Here is a 16,726-nt window from a genome sequence, read left to right as displayed (position 1 = left end):
CGGATATAAAGGGTAACTCACTTGTTGATGAGCAGAAACCATGTTGAGATGCTGAGACATTTATTAAAAGGATGAGCAAAAGAAATACAAAGTCCACACAACGTGCCAGTGGTCAGAGGCAGGCGGCAAAACAATACAAGTCCGTTAAGCAGGCAGAGGGTCAGGACTGGCAGCAGGCAAGGAGGGTCCGAATAACAGGCAGTGGTCAGGGGCAGGCTGAAGGCAGAGAGCAGTCAATTAAACAGGCCGAGGTCAATACTGGGGGGTGCAGGGCCCACCGGGGCTCCCACCCCAGGGGCCCTGCAGGTGTACCAGCTGCGTCCCCTAACCCCCCCCCCCGCAGGGCCCCCGCCTGACGTCCTCCCCGAGCGCGTATAAATTGAACGCGTCAGGGGAGGAACAGTCAGTAGGGGGAGCGCCGGTAAAGGTCAGACTGGGCCGCTGGGGCCCACTAGGGCGGGGCCCACCGGGATTTTTCCCGGTGTCCCGGTGGCCCAGTCCGACCCTGCCGGGAGATCCAACAGAGGTCAGGAACAGGAGACGAGGAACAGGGTGAAGCGAACGGAACCAGGCAGGAATACGGGCAGGAACATGGTCAGGAACACGGGCAGGAACCAGGCAGGAACACGGGCAGGAACCAGGCAGGAACACGGGCAGGAACCAGGCAGGAACACGGGCAGGAACACCGGCAGGAATACGGGCAGGAACCGGGCAGGAACCAGGCAGGAACACGGGCAGGAGCCAGGCAGGAACACCGGCAGGAATACGGGCAGGAACCAGGCAGGAACACGGGCAGGAGTCGGGCAGGTATGGTCACAGGATCACAAAAGGGTTTAATGAAAAAGCAACCCCTGCTTGTAACTGGCTTATAAAGCCCGTTAATTGTCCAATTGCAACCACCTGGGCTTACTAAGGGAGGAGGAGGCGAGTCAACAATGAAGCAAAGAGGGGTGAACATAATGTTTAGGGCTGGATGCCCAAGGTCTCCTGTGGCTCAGTGCGGTAATGCAGAACCTGCCTAACATAGAGTCCAGAGTTTGAGTACAGGCAGGTCCTGACAACCCTCCATTATTCTAAATTTTGGACTGTTGATAGCCCACAGTTCCTTGACCTCTATATATTCTCTTCGATAGCGATGTATCAAAATGCTATGAACCAGTGCAGTATAAAGAGAGGTTCGTGCAACTGAAAGCTTTCTCATATACATTATTATAGTTGGAATATGCATAAAAAAAAATGAAAAATATAATATAATGTGATACAGTCTGAACCCAGATCCGACCACTCATAGGTGCAGCTGGATAGAAGATAATGAGATCACTTAGTTCATGGTCATAGAGGGGCTCAATGTTGCCCTTTGCATGAAAATTAAGTGCTTATGATTCTGTTATTTACGTAAGAATCTGCCTTTTTTGGCAAGGTGCTATCTCTGTTCTGAGCGTGCCCCATACTTACCAACCATTGCTCTCATATTTAAGAGCCTACAGAGACCATCGCCCATGCCTTTCTGCCTCTGCTGCACCATCGCTTAATTCCATAACATTCCATAAAACTGCATCTGTATCATTTCAGCTGAAAAATCAAATGGGAATTTAACACACAATCCAAATCCCATTTCTGTGTAAATTCTTTCTTGGCCGGTTCATTATCATTCCAAGGGGAAACTTGAAAGATCTGGAGAAAAGGCTCGTTTTGTCGGGGATTTTTTTTTTTCCCTCTGCCTTATGTGTGTGTGGCTTTTGCATATTTATAAAAGGGCAGCGTAGCGTGGAAAAGCAAGATATTCAATCCGCCGGAATGTTAAATCAGCCGTTTGGAACGCGCTGCTTTCTTTAGTGTCCAATGTGTGAATTCCAGCCTGGCTGAAAACTATGCAGATTTTCAAGTGGGTTTGTGAATACCGGGCATTGCTAAGGCTGCTGGGAGGTGCCGAGAGCCCGCAGCAGGAGAGTTGATGGACTAGAGGGCTATACAGACTGGCCCCCTATAAAGGCCATTGAGAGTCAAATTTGAGTAAAGTACAGGTATAGGACCCATTATCCAGAATGCTCGGGACCAAGAGTATTCCGGATAAGGAGTCTTTCCTAAATTTGGATCTCCATACCTTAAGTCTACTAAAAAATTAATAAAACATTTATTAAACCCAATAGGATTGTTTTGTATCCAATAAGGGGTAATTATATCTTAGTTGGGATCAAGTACAGGTACTGTTTTATTATTACAGAGAAAAGGGAATCATTTAACCATGAAATAAACCCAATAGGGCTGTTCTGCCCCCAATAAGGGGTAATTATATCTTAGTTGGGATCAAGTACAGGTACTGTTTTATTATTACAGAGAAAAGGGAATCATTTAACCATTAAATAAACCCAATAGGGCTGTTCTGCCCCCAATAAGGGGTAATTATATCTTAGTTGGGATCAAGTACAGGTACTGTTTTATTATTACAGAGAAAAGAGAATCATTTAACCATTAAATAAACCCAATAGGGCTGTTCTGCCCCCAATAAGAGGGTGTAAATTCGAGATTCGGTGCACCCCTAGTAGTATTCCCTATATTAGAGTTTGTCCAGCAGTGATATACAACCAGGTGGCAGACCTACCGAGCACGATCTGTCTCTCTTTCAGACTTTTTGAAGACGTTTAGAGGCAAAAATGGCAGAAACCAGACGTCATCAAGTACCTGTACTTGATCCCAACTAAGATATAATTACCCCTTATTGGGGGCAGAACAGCCCTATTGGGTTTATTTCATGGTTAAATGATTCCCTTTTCTCTGTTATAATAAAATAGTACCTGTACTTGATCCCAACTAAGATATAATTACCCCTTATTGGGGGCAGAACAGCCCTATTGGGTTTATTTCATGGTTAAATGATTCCCTTTTCTCTGTAATAATAAAACAGTACCTGTACTTGATCCCAACTAAGATATAATTACCCCTTATTGGGGGCAGAACAGCCCTATTGGGTTTATTTCATGGTTAAATGATTCCCTTTTCTCTGTAATAATAAAACAGTACCTGTACTTGATCCCAACTAAGATATAAATAATCCTTATTGGATTATATAAGATTATATCAGGTCCCAGGTCCCAAGCATTCTGGATAATAGGTCCCATACCTGTATATGTAATATATATTACAGCTCATTCATAAATTGTGTCTAGAGAAGTGTTATAATTATGCTGTACCCATATGTTCTTTAATAGCTAGTAACCTGGTCACCACATCTTCATGAGAACTACAATGAGTTGTGCTGGGCAGGCTTCTAGTCAACAAAGATCCCTACATTCCATTAGACCATGCTTTTCTCCAAGAGCAGTCTCCTAACAGCTACCTGTCCTCCTGTTCCACAGGAGAGGCTCGTTTTATCAGTATTACCCCGATTTGTTGTACTTGAAATGATCAATGACATGACCAATGTTGAAGATGAACATCTGCAGCATCAGTTCCACAAGATTTATATCCACCGCTATGAAAATGTCAGGTAAGGGACATTTAACTTTTGAATGTATGATTAATGTATAATGCTTAATGAATGAATGCTTTCATTCCATGTATTTGGCCCTAAGCACTAGGGTTACAAAGTTTGCCTTCCATATACTGCTGCTGGTCATGGATTCTTTGGGGTAAGGGACTATTTTCCCTGTGCTTCTAGGGACCCTTGGATGGAAAGGTAGATAAAAGGACACATTATATTGTATAGCAGTTCTTTTCAGTATTTACACCAGGGATGCCCAACCTTTGGCTCTCAAGCTGTTGTAACTCTGGAATTGGAGAAACAGCTACAGGGCCTTGTTAAGTATTCATTGAAGACGTTTCACTACTCATCCGAGCAGCTTCTTCAGTTCAACTGATGGGAATTAGTGCCATTGTGATTGGATTAGTGGAAGAGTTCATATGCTGAGGACTTCCCATACCAGTCAGTTGAACTGAAGAAGCTGCTCGGATGAGTAGTGAAACGTCTTCAATGATTACTTAACAAGTCCAGATGCTTTAGATTTATTTATACTAGATATACCATGACCTGGATGAATGAAAATCTTCATAGTCTTATAGCTACAGGGCCTTATTCCTTATTACTGAAGCCCATCTTTTCCTTTGACTCTACCCTGGTGTTAATTTGGTGCTTCTGGACTGTGTTAGCAGTGGTGATTTAGGATCATGGCCAACCTTCACCTTCTTCATTAGACACAAAGTCAGATCTCTTTGGTATTGACCTCGGCCCCGAGAGCCATATACTTACAGCTTATTTGCCATAGGAGATGTGAAATGAGATCAGTCAAAACATTGGGAAAATGAACAAAGCTTCAGGGAACATAGTATATAAAAGGATTTAATTCATGGTCCTATACCCTATGGCAAAACATTTAATTCACTATGGGGCATATTAAGATTTATAAGAGTGAAAATAGAGCTCACCATAGTTAATCAGAGGGGAAATCACCAGCCCCAACTCTGTTCACTTGAATAGGATGGAAATAGAGTTTGCTCTCCTACTGTATGAAAGCCGCATTCTCCACCATTTTAATATGGCACAAGGTTCAGCTGCCACTGCTACAGAAGCCAATGCACCATGTATGCAATTTTGTGCTTCTTATTGCTCTAGCACTTGCACTATTTCCTCTGGTGTGTAAAATTCAATTTGTTATTTATTTTCTTTAACAGGAGTCATTAAATTAGTTGGTAATGATTGCGTGATATGCATAATAACAATACAATACATATAATTGCGTTCTCACTCCATCCGTTTGTCTTTTTTAAGCATTTAAGATTTCTTCATCTCCCTGGTTAATGACCTGTAATATATGCAAGCGACCCAATTTAGCCTGTATGAGAGTGACGTACACCGCTGCCCCCTAGTGCATTCTATACCTAAGATGATGGCAGATCCCTCATGGTGTTTCCTAATTGCTCTGAAGTCAAGGTTACGCTGAACCAATTATTGCTTTAAATGCCCCTGAGAAAGCTTTTGCCACGATAGAGTTCCCTAATGGGTAGGGCAATAAGGAATCTGTGGAGAGTTTAGAATGTTCAGTTGTTCTTGTGAATATGAAATATTAATGCTATTTCCATGTTTTATTCAGCATTCTTTTTGCAGACGTCAAAGGATTCACCAACCTGTCCACTACGCTTTCGGCCCAGGAGTTAGTGCGGATGTTGAACGAGCTCTTTGCCAGATTCGACCGATTGGCTCATGTGAGTTGTATTCACTTTGGAAATGCATTAAATGCGGGATGTTATGAAGGAGATTCTGGGTGATAATCGTTTACTATTGCAAATTCTCCAATATTATTCTTGTTTTTTAAAATTGTCTGTAACTGAATTTGTATGAGCCTCCTGCTGCTTTCTGGGCAGGGTCGGGTTATCTGCGTGGAGGAAAGGTCTCCAAGTTGAAACATACACATTACAATCCTTCACAAGTCACTTTAAGAGATTAGTATTAGTGATGGGCGAAATGTTTCGCCAGGCATGGATTTGCGGCGAATTTCCGCTTTTGTCATTGGCGGATTGTTTCGCAAAACGGATGAAAAAAATTGCCACGGAAAAATTTGCCACGCGTCCAAATATTGGACATCAAAAGAATAGTCTTGCGTAAAAATAAATACAGTATATATTTGCGTATAAGCCTAGTTTTTCAGCACCCAAAATGTGCTGAAAAAGTCACCCTCGGCTTATACTCGAGTCGGGTGCCATGGGTCCCTCTAGACTAGCACCCTCTGTCCTTTGTGTGCAAATTAGGCCCCCCGCAACCAGACCCTCCCAGTGCCCAGGCCTAGGCTCCCACTAGCAATACTTATTTCCCCTTACATCCCTCCGGGACCGGGTCTGCTGCCAGTTTGCCAATGTGCAATGAGCGTGGGCTAGTACTCATATTGTTTTTGTTGACCCTCTTCTCCGCTTACAGAGCTAGTTTACTGTTTTTCTTTGAAATAAATATTTAAAAACATATACCCCACTGATGCCTCAATTAATGTAATTTTATTGGTATTTATTTTGATTATTGAAACTTAGCAGTAGCTGCTGCATTTCCCACCCTAGGCTTATACTCGAGTCAATACGTTTTCCAGTTTTCTTAGGTAAAATTAGGTACCTCGGCTTATATTCGGATCGGCTTATACTCGAGTATATACAGTAGTCACGGGCATCAAAAGAATAGTCTTGCATCAAAATAAATAGTTGCACGTCAAAAGAATAGTTGCAGGAGACAATTTTTTATTGACGTGCGTTATTTTCGCCATTTGATTTGCTAATTTTTTGGCGAAACAGGACAGATGAGCGAATCTGTCCCGTTTCGCTTCGCCAGAAAATTTGCGAAACAGCAAGAAAATTAGCAAAGCATCAAAAAATTTGCGAAACGAAATTTGTCGCGCAATTTTTTTGCCGTCCACGACTTTTTTGTCGCCCACGTCTAATTTTTGTCACCCCACGAATTTTTCCACGGTGAATTTTCACGGAAGTTTCGCGAAACAATTCGCCAATGGCAAAATGCAGAAATTCGCTGCGAATCCATGCCTGGTGAAAAAATTCACTCATCACTAATTAGTACACAAATACCCGGCCATTGGGACACCAGTAGAATATCCGGGGGGTTACCCTGCTCTCATGGTTCCCATGGGCCCAGGCCTGCTCCTTCACCCCCAACCACATCCTCAAAGTTAAGGTGAAGAGTTAGCGGGAAGTGACATGGTGTATGGGGAAAATGGTTGTCGGGAGGAGGGGCCTTGATGTGGCAGCCGCAGTGGACCCCAGATGCCCCAATCCAACGCTGCACAGCAGGTGTCCAACTGCAGTATACCAGCTCTTATAGTGATGCCTCCATGGCATTGTCTACTACCCTGGTAATAACCCCTTGATCACCTTGAGAATTAACCCTGCTCTACTTTTGCTAAATGTGGCACTCAGTTTCGGGAGGAGGGGCCTTGAAGTGGCAGCCCCAATGGACCCCAGATGCCCCAATCCAACGCTGTACAGCAGGTGTCCAACTCCAGAATGCCAGCTCTTATAGTGATGCCTCCAAGGCATTGTCTACTATTCTGATCACCTTGAGAATTAACCCTGCTCTACTTTTGTTTCTCTAATTTGCTACTCTACTCACGTCCCACACTTTCAGAAGGTATTAGAACATGGGTTATTCTTACACCATCTCATCCTATTTGACCGAATCCCTCTACCCAACTTCCACCCTTCTTGCTTCTTTACCAAGGCCTCCTACTACCATCTACCATTATCTTATCCTCAGAGTGTTAGACAAATACTTAGACCTGGTTGACCCTCCCTTCTATGAACTGGGGTTACCCATAATTCCCTTGGGACAGTAGGGGTCACTGATTCTCTTGTGCTCAGTAGAATGATATGTACTGTACACTTTCATCCCCCCTACATGTATACTAGGGATGCACCGAACCCACTTTTTTGGGTCGAACCCCTGAACCCACACTAAAGGATTCAGTGTTAATTAGGATTGGAAAGGGGTTAAAAATTTGTTTCACCTGGCACTTTAACCCTTTCCTAATGCTAATTTATGCTAATTAGGATTCGGATTGGTTCGGCCCAGACCGCGGATCCGGCCAAAACCGAATCCTCAAAAAAAAGCCAGAATTCGCCCAAATCTGGAATTCGGTGCATCCCTAATGTATACCTTTATAAAGGAAAGAGTTGCATTCAGTCTATGAGAAAGCTTAGTCTGTCCCTTTGCTTAGTATGGGGGGGGGGGGAATACCTACCCAGGCATAGTTTAATGTTGGCACAATTTCAAAATAATAGATTGCAGATTAGGTCACATTGAGCTTTCCTTGAATATGAGGCACATGTGAAGAAGTGGAATGTTACAGGTTGAACGTTACGGCCCCAACATGTGTTATATATTAGAATGCCTTTTAGTCTCACAGGGGGCTTATTCAGGCAGCACCGGAACTGTGTAAGGTTGGCCGCTTGGAATGTCATCCACATGTGGGACAAATAAAGTGAATCATCCAACCTTCAACATTCCAGCTCTAATTTTTGTGCCTCATCAACATCTCCTGTCAAAACTGGGAAATTTCAGTTGCAGTTTTGGCATGAATGAGCCGTGGTTATTAGTCATAGCAAAATGATATCCAAGCCCCCGTTGGCTCGCTGACGCCAGCACAATGTGCACTTTATATATAGATACAGAGAAAATACACCGCCTTCTCGGTCTGACATTTGTTCTTTTCTTACAGAGACAGTGCAAATTTGGGCCACAGAAAATTCTATTGCCGCTGTAGTCTATGGATAATGCACATTTGACTAATAGCTGGAGAAAACTGATAGACCTCATACTCCAATAAATCATAGGTTTCTGTAATACGTATTTGTATAGCAGTGGTTCCTAGACTGTGGGACTGGCTCCAATAAGGGAACATGGAACAGCGGGTGGGCGATTGAGCCTGAAGGCCAAATGGACAATGCTCATTTTATTCTTCCAGATACTCCTAGAAGCATAACATGAAGGTCCAGTTTAGTGGGATTTAGGGGTATATACTGTTGGGCCTATGGTTGATACCAAACCTCCCCAAAGATTGATTACATAGTAACACAGTAACATAGTAAGTTAGGTTGAAAAAAGACATATGTCCATCACGTTCAACCATAATGCCTATATATAACCTGCCTAACTGCTAGTTGATCCAGAGGAAGGCAAAAACTCCATCTGAAGCCTCTCTAATTTGCCGCAGATTGGAAAAAATTTAGTGCAAATTTGGTCCACAGAAAATTCTATTGCCGCTGTAGTCTATGCATAAAGCACATTTGGCTTATTATTATAGCTTGGAGAAAGCTATAAAGCTGTATAGCAGTGGTTCCTAGACTGTGGGACTGGCTCCAATAAGGGAACATGGAACAGTGGGTGGGCGATTGAGCCTGAAGGCCAAATGGACAATGCTCATTTTATTCTTCCAGATACTCCTAGAAGAATAACATGAAGGTCCAGTTTAGTGGGATTAAGGGGTATATACTGTTGGGCCTATGGTTGATACCAAACCTCACCAAAGACTGATTACATAGTAACATAGTAAGTTGGGTTGAAAAAAGACATACGTCCATCATGTTCAACCATAATGCCTATATATAACCTGCCTAACTGCTAGTTGATCCAGAGGAAGGCAAAAACCCCATCTGAAGCCTCTCTAATTTGCCACAGAGGGGAAAAAAAATTCCTTCCTAATTCCAAGATGGCAATCGGACCAGTCCCTGGATCAACCCAGAGGACCTCTACCACATTTATTTTCAATTAAAATGGACCTATTGCAAGTTGAAGCTTTTTGGTCATAGCCCCTGTACTAATGTGGAGAAATGTCTTTGTAGTCAATCGAACGTTAGCTTTGATCTATCTAGAGCAGTTGTAATGTTGAGTGAATATTCCGGATTGGTTGTTGCTGATTACCGGACAGGGAGAAGCAGTAGCCGGCGTTACCCCATATTCCTGTATGGTTACGGAACTGTAGGAGAGCATCACCATCTCTGCCAATCTATTTCTTCGCTATGTCATTCAAAATGCAGGAGAAGCTGCTCGGGTGAAACCCTAGACACCAAATCCGTTCCTGAAACAGCTGTTTGACCTGTTTTGTGATACCGTCTGTCATATGAAGCCACCTTGTGTAGTAAATCAATTAGACTGTCAAGACAACTAGCCTTGGGTTGTCATTCGATAGCCATGCCTTTGCCTTTTGAAGATGTCATGAGCATATTTCAGTACATAGTCCTAATTGGACATTGTCCAAGGTGTCCAATTCCATTGGATGTATGAAATCACGTGACTCTCATGATTTTCTTTATTAGAGTGACTTTACGGTTGACTGTACTGCATGGGAGCAAGGTGGGTCGTTTAACCATTAGTGGAAATCCCAATGCTTTGTGCCCATGATTCAGCATTTTTTAAAAACCACTGACCTCTGAAATGTAATAATGGAAAGCAAAACCCTTTGAAAGCTTTTTGCAATGGAAACTGGTCATTCAATACCATGGACAGCACCCAATATAATTACCTGTAATTCATACCGCTGAGAGAACTAAGGCCTACAGACATCTTCCCTACACATGTAGTGGCAATGTGAGGTTATGTAACATGGGAAGCCATTATGGACCAACCAAATTCAACACAAAGCAACAGGGAATAGTTTTATGGTATCTCTCTGTACAGGTTATGAGCAAACTTAGGGGGCTGTTCCTGCTGAATTGTGCTTAGTACTGGGGAATCCCTATGTGCCATAGTTTTATGGTATCTCTCTGTGCAGGCTATGAGCAAACTTAGGGGGCTGTTCCTGCTGAATTGTGCTTAGTACAGGGGAATCCCTATGTGCCATAGTTTTATGGTATCTCTCTGTACAGGCTATGAGCAAACTTAGGGGGCTGTTCCTGCTGAATTGTGCTTAGTACAGGGGAATCCCTATGTGCCATAGTTTTATGGTATCTCTCTGTACAGGCTATGAGCAAACTTAGGGGGCTGTTCCTGCTGAATTGTGCTTAGTACAGGGGAATCCCTTTGCTGCCACAGTTTTATGGTATCTCTCTGTACAGGCTATGAGCAAACTTAGGGGGCTGTTCCTGCTGAATTGTGCTTAGTACAGGTATCTCTCCGTACAGGCTATGAGCAAACTTAGGGGGCTGTTCCTGCTGAATTGTGCTTAGTACAGGGGAATCCCTATGTGCCATAGTTTTATGGTATCTCTCTGTACAGGCTATGAGCAAACTTAGGGGGCTGTTCCTGCTGAATTGTGCTTAGTACAGGGGAATCCCTATGCTGCCATAGTTTTATGGTATCTCTCTGTACAGGCTATGAGCAAACTTAGGGGGCTGTTCCTGCTGAATTGTGCTTAGTACAGGGGAATCCCTATGCTGTCATAGTTTTATGGTATCTCTCTGTACAGGCTATGAGCAAACTTAGGGGGCTGTTCCTGCTGAATTGTGCTTAGTACAGGCTAAGAGCAAACTTCGGGGCCTGCTGAAATGTGCTTAGTACAGGCAGGGGAGATTCTGGGTATATCGCCGCCTGAGGCGGCTCCCGCAATTGCGCTCTCTGCACTAGAAGAGCCGAATTTCCGGTTTAAAAAACGGAAATTCGGCTCTAAAAGTTACCAGGAGCGGCTTTTTGCCGCCCCTGGTAACTGGGGCGCTTCTGCCGCCTGAGGCGAGTTTCTCAACTCGCCTAATGGCAGAAGCGCCCCTGAGTACAGGGGAATACTCATCCAAGACACTTTCATGGAACCCAAGACTTCCCAAGGGCTTTACTGGCCTCTCTGTAGGACACCATTGTGTTAGGATATTCACAAAGCTGTCAAAGACTCTCTTTTATTCAGGTCAAATTCTAGGATGTAAGTGTATTTAATATTTAATAGTAATGACTCCCACTTTCAGTACATACATATAATATAAGCCTGTACTGTAGTTTTTTAAAGGTTTCACAGTCCTGATTCATGTTTGTGTCTGATCGGATCTTCTGTGGGAGGAGTCCGCCCGTAACATTTGCAGTTTTAGGATAATATGACTGACTTTACATAGTTAGATAAGGGCTTTTACAACCTGATCAATTTCCCACACACCTAAATTGCCTGAATGCTTCTCATTGTCTCGCTGAGGTTCCACATTGGCGGCTAATTGGAACACTAATGCACACAAGGATGACATTTTGATAAGCCGTTCCCTTTCCGCGGACTCATTTACATTGACAAATTAATGCAAGCTCCTTACAAACGTTACATCTGTTCTACAGAACTTGCATCTGTCTCGCACTTTCTTTTGCTTGGATCTGCTCCTGCCTTCTCATTCATCATTGTTCTTCTTTTCCAGAGGGGTTTGATTTTATTTCTTAACTGTGAGGTGGCCAACCAGTTGCTTGTAGGCTTGGGCAAATATCACTCCCCGCTCCCTTCATGTTGGGCCTAGTGGGTCTTTAACTGGAGCTTTCTCATGTAATTGTTCCATCAAACTGGGGGAAAGAAGGGCTTGAAGGTGTAATATTGGTCATTTTGGGTAGACAGTGTAGGGACCCATAGGGTTAAATGGCCCCTACAGGGGCGGGCCGATGCGACCGGGCGCCCTAGGCAACCCGGTCAGCTACCTCGCCCCTGCACCGCTACATCGCGGCGCGGTGTGTGAGATACAAAGCGGTGCAACGCAAACTGTACTAGGGGTAGGCAGGAGAGGCTGCTACCTGGCACCCCCCAATCGTTGCGCCCTAGGCAGCTGCCTCTTCTGCCTACCCCTAGTTCCGGCCCTGGGCCCCTATGGGTTTGAATCCCTACAGGTTCAGTTCCCTTAGTTGGTGGGCAGAAGGGAATTTATCATATGTATGCTATTGGTTAGAAGAAATGGTGACCACTTCCTGCCTCACTTTGGTATAGTGCTGGGAAAGGGGTGGCACCTTCCTGTTTGCTTCCACCTAAGGAACAGAGTGGGTGTGTGCTGGGAGCCAAGGGCATGGGCCCAGGCCTAGTTAGTCGGGGAACAGGGCCCCATGAATGAGGCATTAGTTAGTGGCAGGTGTAGCTCCCTTTATAGGATACTCTAGGGAGTATATTTATTACGCTGTGTAAAAAGTGGAGTAAAGCAATACTGGTGATATTGCCCAGGGCAATAAGATTTCAACAGTTAGAAAACCAAAGCAAACCATCTGATTGGATACTATGAGCAACATCACCGGTGATGTTTTACTCGACTTTTTACACAGCATGATATATATACCCCAAGGGGTGTAATGCAGTTAGGGTTGGGCCCCCATACCAGTACCACTCTAGGGGTGTAAGGCAGTTAGGGTTGGGCCCCCATACCAGTACCACTCTAGGGGTGTAAGGCAGTTAGGGTTGGGCCCCCATACCAGTACCACTCTAGGGGTGTAAGGCAGTTAGGGTTGGGCCCCCATACCAGTACCACTCTAGGGGTGTAAGGCAGTTAGGGTTGGGCCCCCATACCAGTACCACTCTAGGGGTGTAAGGCAGTTAGGGTTGGGCCCCCATACCAGTACCACTCTAGGGGTGTAAGGCAGTTAGGGTTGAGCTGGAAAGAGCAGTACTGAGCTCCTACATAGGACTGGTAGTTTGGAGGTATCTCTCCCAGGACACATTGCCTGTAGTGTAGGGATCTCAGTGACTAGGGAATCAGGATAGAGAATTCCCTGAAGGATCCACTAGGGGTGGGGCAGAGGGGGAGTGAGATTCCTGCCAAGTCTGTACTCAGGGGAGTGTCAGTCTGTATTACACTCTGTATGTGGTGTTGCCTGTACCACTGGCCCCTGAGAAGCCGTATTGTGAGCTTATCTCAGTGCCAGTTGATTTCATGTAGTATGTTTTCCAGCAGTTTGGGAGCAACTGTTTATTTTTAGACTTGTTAGTCATGAGTCAGAACCCAAGTCTGTAGGGCAGAAGTAGAGCACAATCTGCCGCTAAATGACGTCGTTGCTGTTTCAAGCTCTTTAATTAGTGAGAAAACAATTATTTCTCAATAGCAGATCTTCTAAGAGCGCATTGTGTTTTATCATCAACAGACGTGGCTCAAAGCTTCGCCTTTTATTCGGGTTTCATCATCCCCCTTTTCTTCCTGGCTCTGAATCATATGGCATGCTTACTGTCAACTGAATTTCACACCCACAGCTTCTGCCAACGTCGGCTGTGTGGCCGGCACATTCTAATCAAAGGGGTTTGTGTGAATTTGATGAGCAACGCCACATCTTCCCGTGAAACCTCTCCGGCTCCTTTTCTCCCACGTCCTGCACTTTTATTAATGCATGAAAAAGTTTTTACACGTTATTAAATCCTTCTCCCCCTATCCATATGTGCCTGATCGTTACGTCTGTGTGTTAAGCTGGGCTTATTATACCACCGCAGCTAAGCGGCATTATTTTGACATCTGTCACTAGACAAGCCGCTACAAATAATTATCCTTCATATGGAAATAGACTTTTTTTACGGTTTATAATAACAGTGTTCGGCACTCCTACGTACATGTATTCACTCCGATACACTCTGCTGAGATATGGCAAATAATATCTGATCTAACATCATTTGTTCATGACGCAATTGGAATCAGGGTTCAGTTAGAAGAACCGTAGGACAGGGAGGCCTTTAATGGTTAAATGATTCCCATTTCTCTGTAATAATAAAACAGTACCTGTACTTGATCCCAACTAAGATATAATTACCCCTTATTGGGGGCAGAACAGCCCTATTGGGTTTATTTCATGGTTAAATGATTCCCTTTTCTCTGTAATAATAAAACAGTACCTGTACTTGATCCCAACTAAGATATAATTACCCCTTATTGGGGCAGAACAGCCCTATTGGGTTTATTTAATGGTTAAATGATTCCCTTTTCTCTGTAATAATAAAACAGTACCTGTGCTTGATCCCAACTAAGATTTAATTACCCCTTATTGGGGCAGAACAATCCTATTGGGTTTATTTAATGGTTAAATGATTCCCATTTCTCTGTAATAATAAAACAGTACCTGTACTTGATCCCAACTAAGATATAATTACCCCTTATTGGGGCAGAACAGCCCTATTGGGTTTATTTCATGGTTAAATGATTCCTTTTTCTCTGTAATAATAAAACAGTACCTGTACTTGATCCCAACTAAGATATAATTACCCCTTATTGGGGCAGAACAGTCCTATTGGGTTTATTTATTGTTTAAATTATTCCCTTTTCTCTGTAATAATAAAACAGTACCTGTACTTGATCCCAACTAAGATATAATTACCCCTTATTGGGGGCAGAACAGCCCTATTGGGTTTATTTCATGGTTAAATGATTCCCTTTTCTCTGTAATAATAAAACAGTACCTGTACTTGATCCCAACTAAGATATAATTACCCCTTATTGGGGGCAGAACAGCCCTATTGGGTTTATTTAATGGTTAAAGGATTCCCTTTTCTCTGTAATAATAAAACAGTACCTGTACTTGATCCCAACTAAGATATAATTACTCCTTATTGGGGGCAGAACAGCCCTATTGGGTTTATTTAATGGTTAAATGATTCCCTTTTCTCTGTAATAATAAAACAGTACCTGTACTTGATCCCAACTAAGATATAATTACCCCTTATTGGGAAGTTGAAATGACCATGGTCCCTTCTATAGTCAGACTGTTTGTTTGGAACCTGACATAGTTTGTGCTACTGAAAGAACTGAATAATCCAGGGATTAACATGACCTGTCTCTACTGACTGACAGTTAATCTTGTGGAGACTTTTCATAATTGTAATGAATATAATAGGGCCTAATCCACTTAGGCGAAAGCAGCTTAAAAAGTCAAGTAGCCATGTGGTTGGCAATACTACATGTGTGTGCCATTTGTTTGGCTTCTTTATAAACTTACCCAATAATCTTCACCAATATTAGTCATAACTGGGTCTTAAAGAAGAAGGAAAGCCAACAGATTTGCCACATTAGTACCACCTAGAACGATATATTTATTCTGCAGAAAGCTTTACCATACCTGGGTAAAGAGCCCTAGAAGCTCCCTCTGATAGCAGCTGCCATTTTAGCTTGGTCTTGGTAGCTTCCTGCTGCAGTTATAGCCAGGGCCGGAACTAGGGGTAGGCAGGAGAGGCAGCTGCCTAGCGCGCAACGATTGAGGGGCACCAGGCAGGAGCCTCTCCTGCCTACCCCTAGTGCTACTTTGTCATTGCCTCTGTCGCTTGTCATTAGCGGCAAAGGCAATGACAGATCTAATTGCTCTGCCCCCCCTGCACCTTCTCCTGTGCTTTGGCGCGCATGCGCCCTTGGGGGGGGGGGGAGTGGGCGGAGTTTGCCGACCAGGTTGCCTAGGGCACCCAGTCGGCTTGGCCCGCCCCTGGTTATAGCAGTTGGAAGCTCAGATCACACATTCCTAAGGGAGGGGGGGGAATGAGTTCTTATGCATTCTTATTGGAGGGGGGATCAGGAGAAGGGAGGGGGAAAGAGGAGAGAACTGAGTAGACTCAAGCCCCAAACCTGAAGGAGCCCTAAAAGAGAGGAAGTCCGATACAAAAGAACATGTTTACAAAAAAGGAGACAAGAAATCCTGTGTTTCTTTTGATAGAGGACTTTTCTGATAAAGTGTACTTAGTTTTTAACTTTCCTTCTCCTTTGAAATCCGCAATGGATCTTATACAGGTTTGTGTTCAGGTGAGGTATTTGCTCTGGTTAATTAATGAGAATCTTTGTGAAGTCAGCCGTAACCTGTGAGAAGGAATGATTGCATGAATAGGGTACTGAACTCTCTGCCTATGGGCCCCCCCGGCCCCAGATGCAAGTAAACTGTTCACGGTCGCTAACACTTATAGTAAATGTATAAAGTATTATTTGATCAGCAATGAAACCTCCAGCCGGTTGTGCAAAGTTTGTTTTTATTACCTTTTTTTTGATCACCACTTAAAGAAACTTGAAATTAGAGTAATCCATTTTGTCTAATTGCATTATAATCCCCATAATTCATCCGACACAATGACAGCTGAGAAATTAGAAATGATAGGGAAAATGTGTGTTTTATTGTATTATTAACGAGGCTTTCCTAATTACTATCTGTTTTGCTTAAATGAGTTTGTTTTGTACAAAACAAATAATTATACTAATGGGTTTATTCATATTGTACATCTTTTAACTAATTTATCTCTTGCATAATAACGCCACCTTTCCCATGACTGATACTCGTGTAGGGAATCGCTAAACTCATGCATGTTTGTTATTTTTTTTTTTGATTGCTTGAGAATAAATAATTTATCTTACT

General features: G+C 43.5%; 1 protein-coding gene across 2 annotated transcripts in view; it reads left to right on the top strand.

The window, feature by feature from the left end:
- Positions 1-16,726, top strand: part of adcy8 (uncharacterized LOC549366) — a 191,027-nt gene that overhangs the window by 71,915 nt on the left and 102,386 nt on the right. For both annotated transcript variants that reach the window (XM_031903382.1, XM_031903383.1), the window contains exons 3-4: positions 3,357-3,487; positions 5,088-5,199. In XM_031903382.1, the coding sequence (XP_031759242.1) occupies positions 3,357-3,487; positions 5,088-5,199 (243 nt within the window). The remainder of the gene's footprint in view (positions 1-3,356; positions 3,488-5,087; positions 5,200-16,726) is intronic.

The sequence above is a fragment of the Xenopus tropicalis genome, chromosome 6 (genome assembly GCF_000004195.4).
Source record: "Xenopus tropicalis strain Nigerian chromosome 6, UCB_Xtro_10.0, whole genome shotgun sequence".
Classification (NCBI taxonomy): Eukaryota; Metazoa; Chordata; class Amphibia; order Anura; family Pipidae; genus Xenopus; species Xenopus tropicalis.
This window is presented reverse-complemented; position numbering and strand designations above follow the sequence as displayed.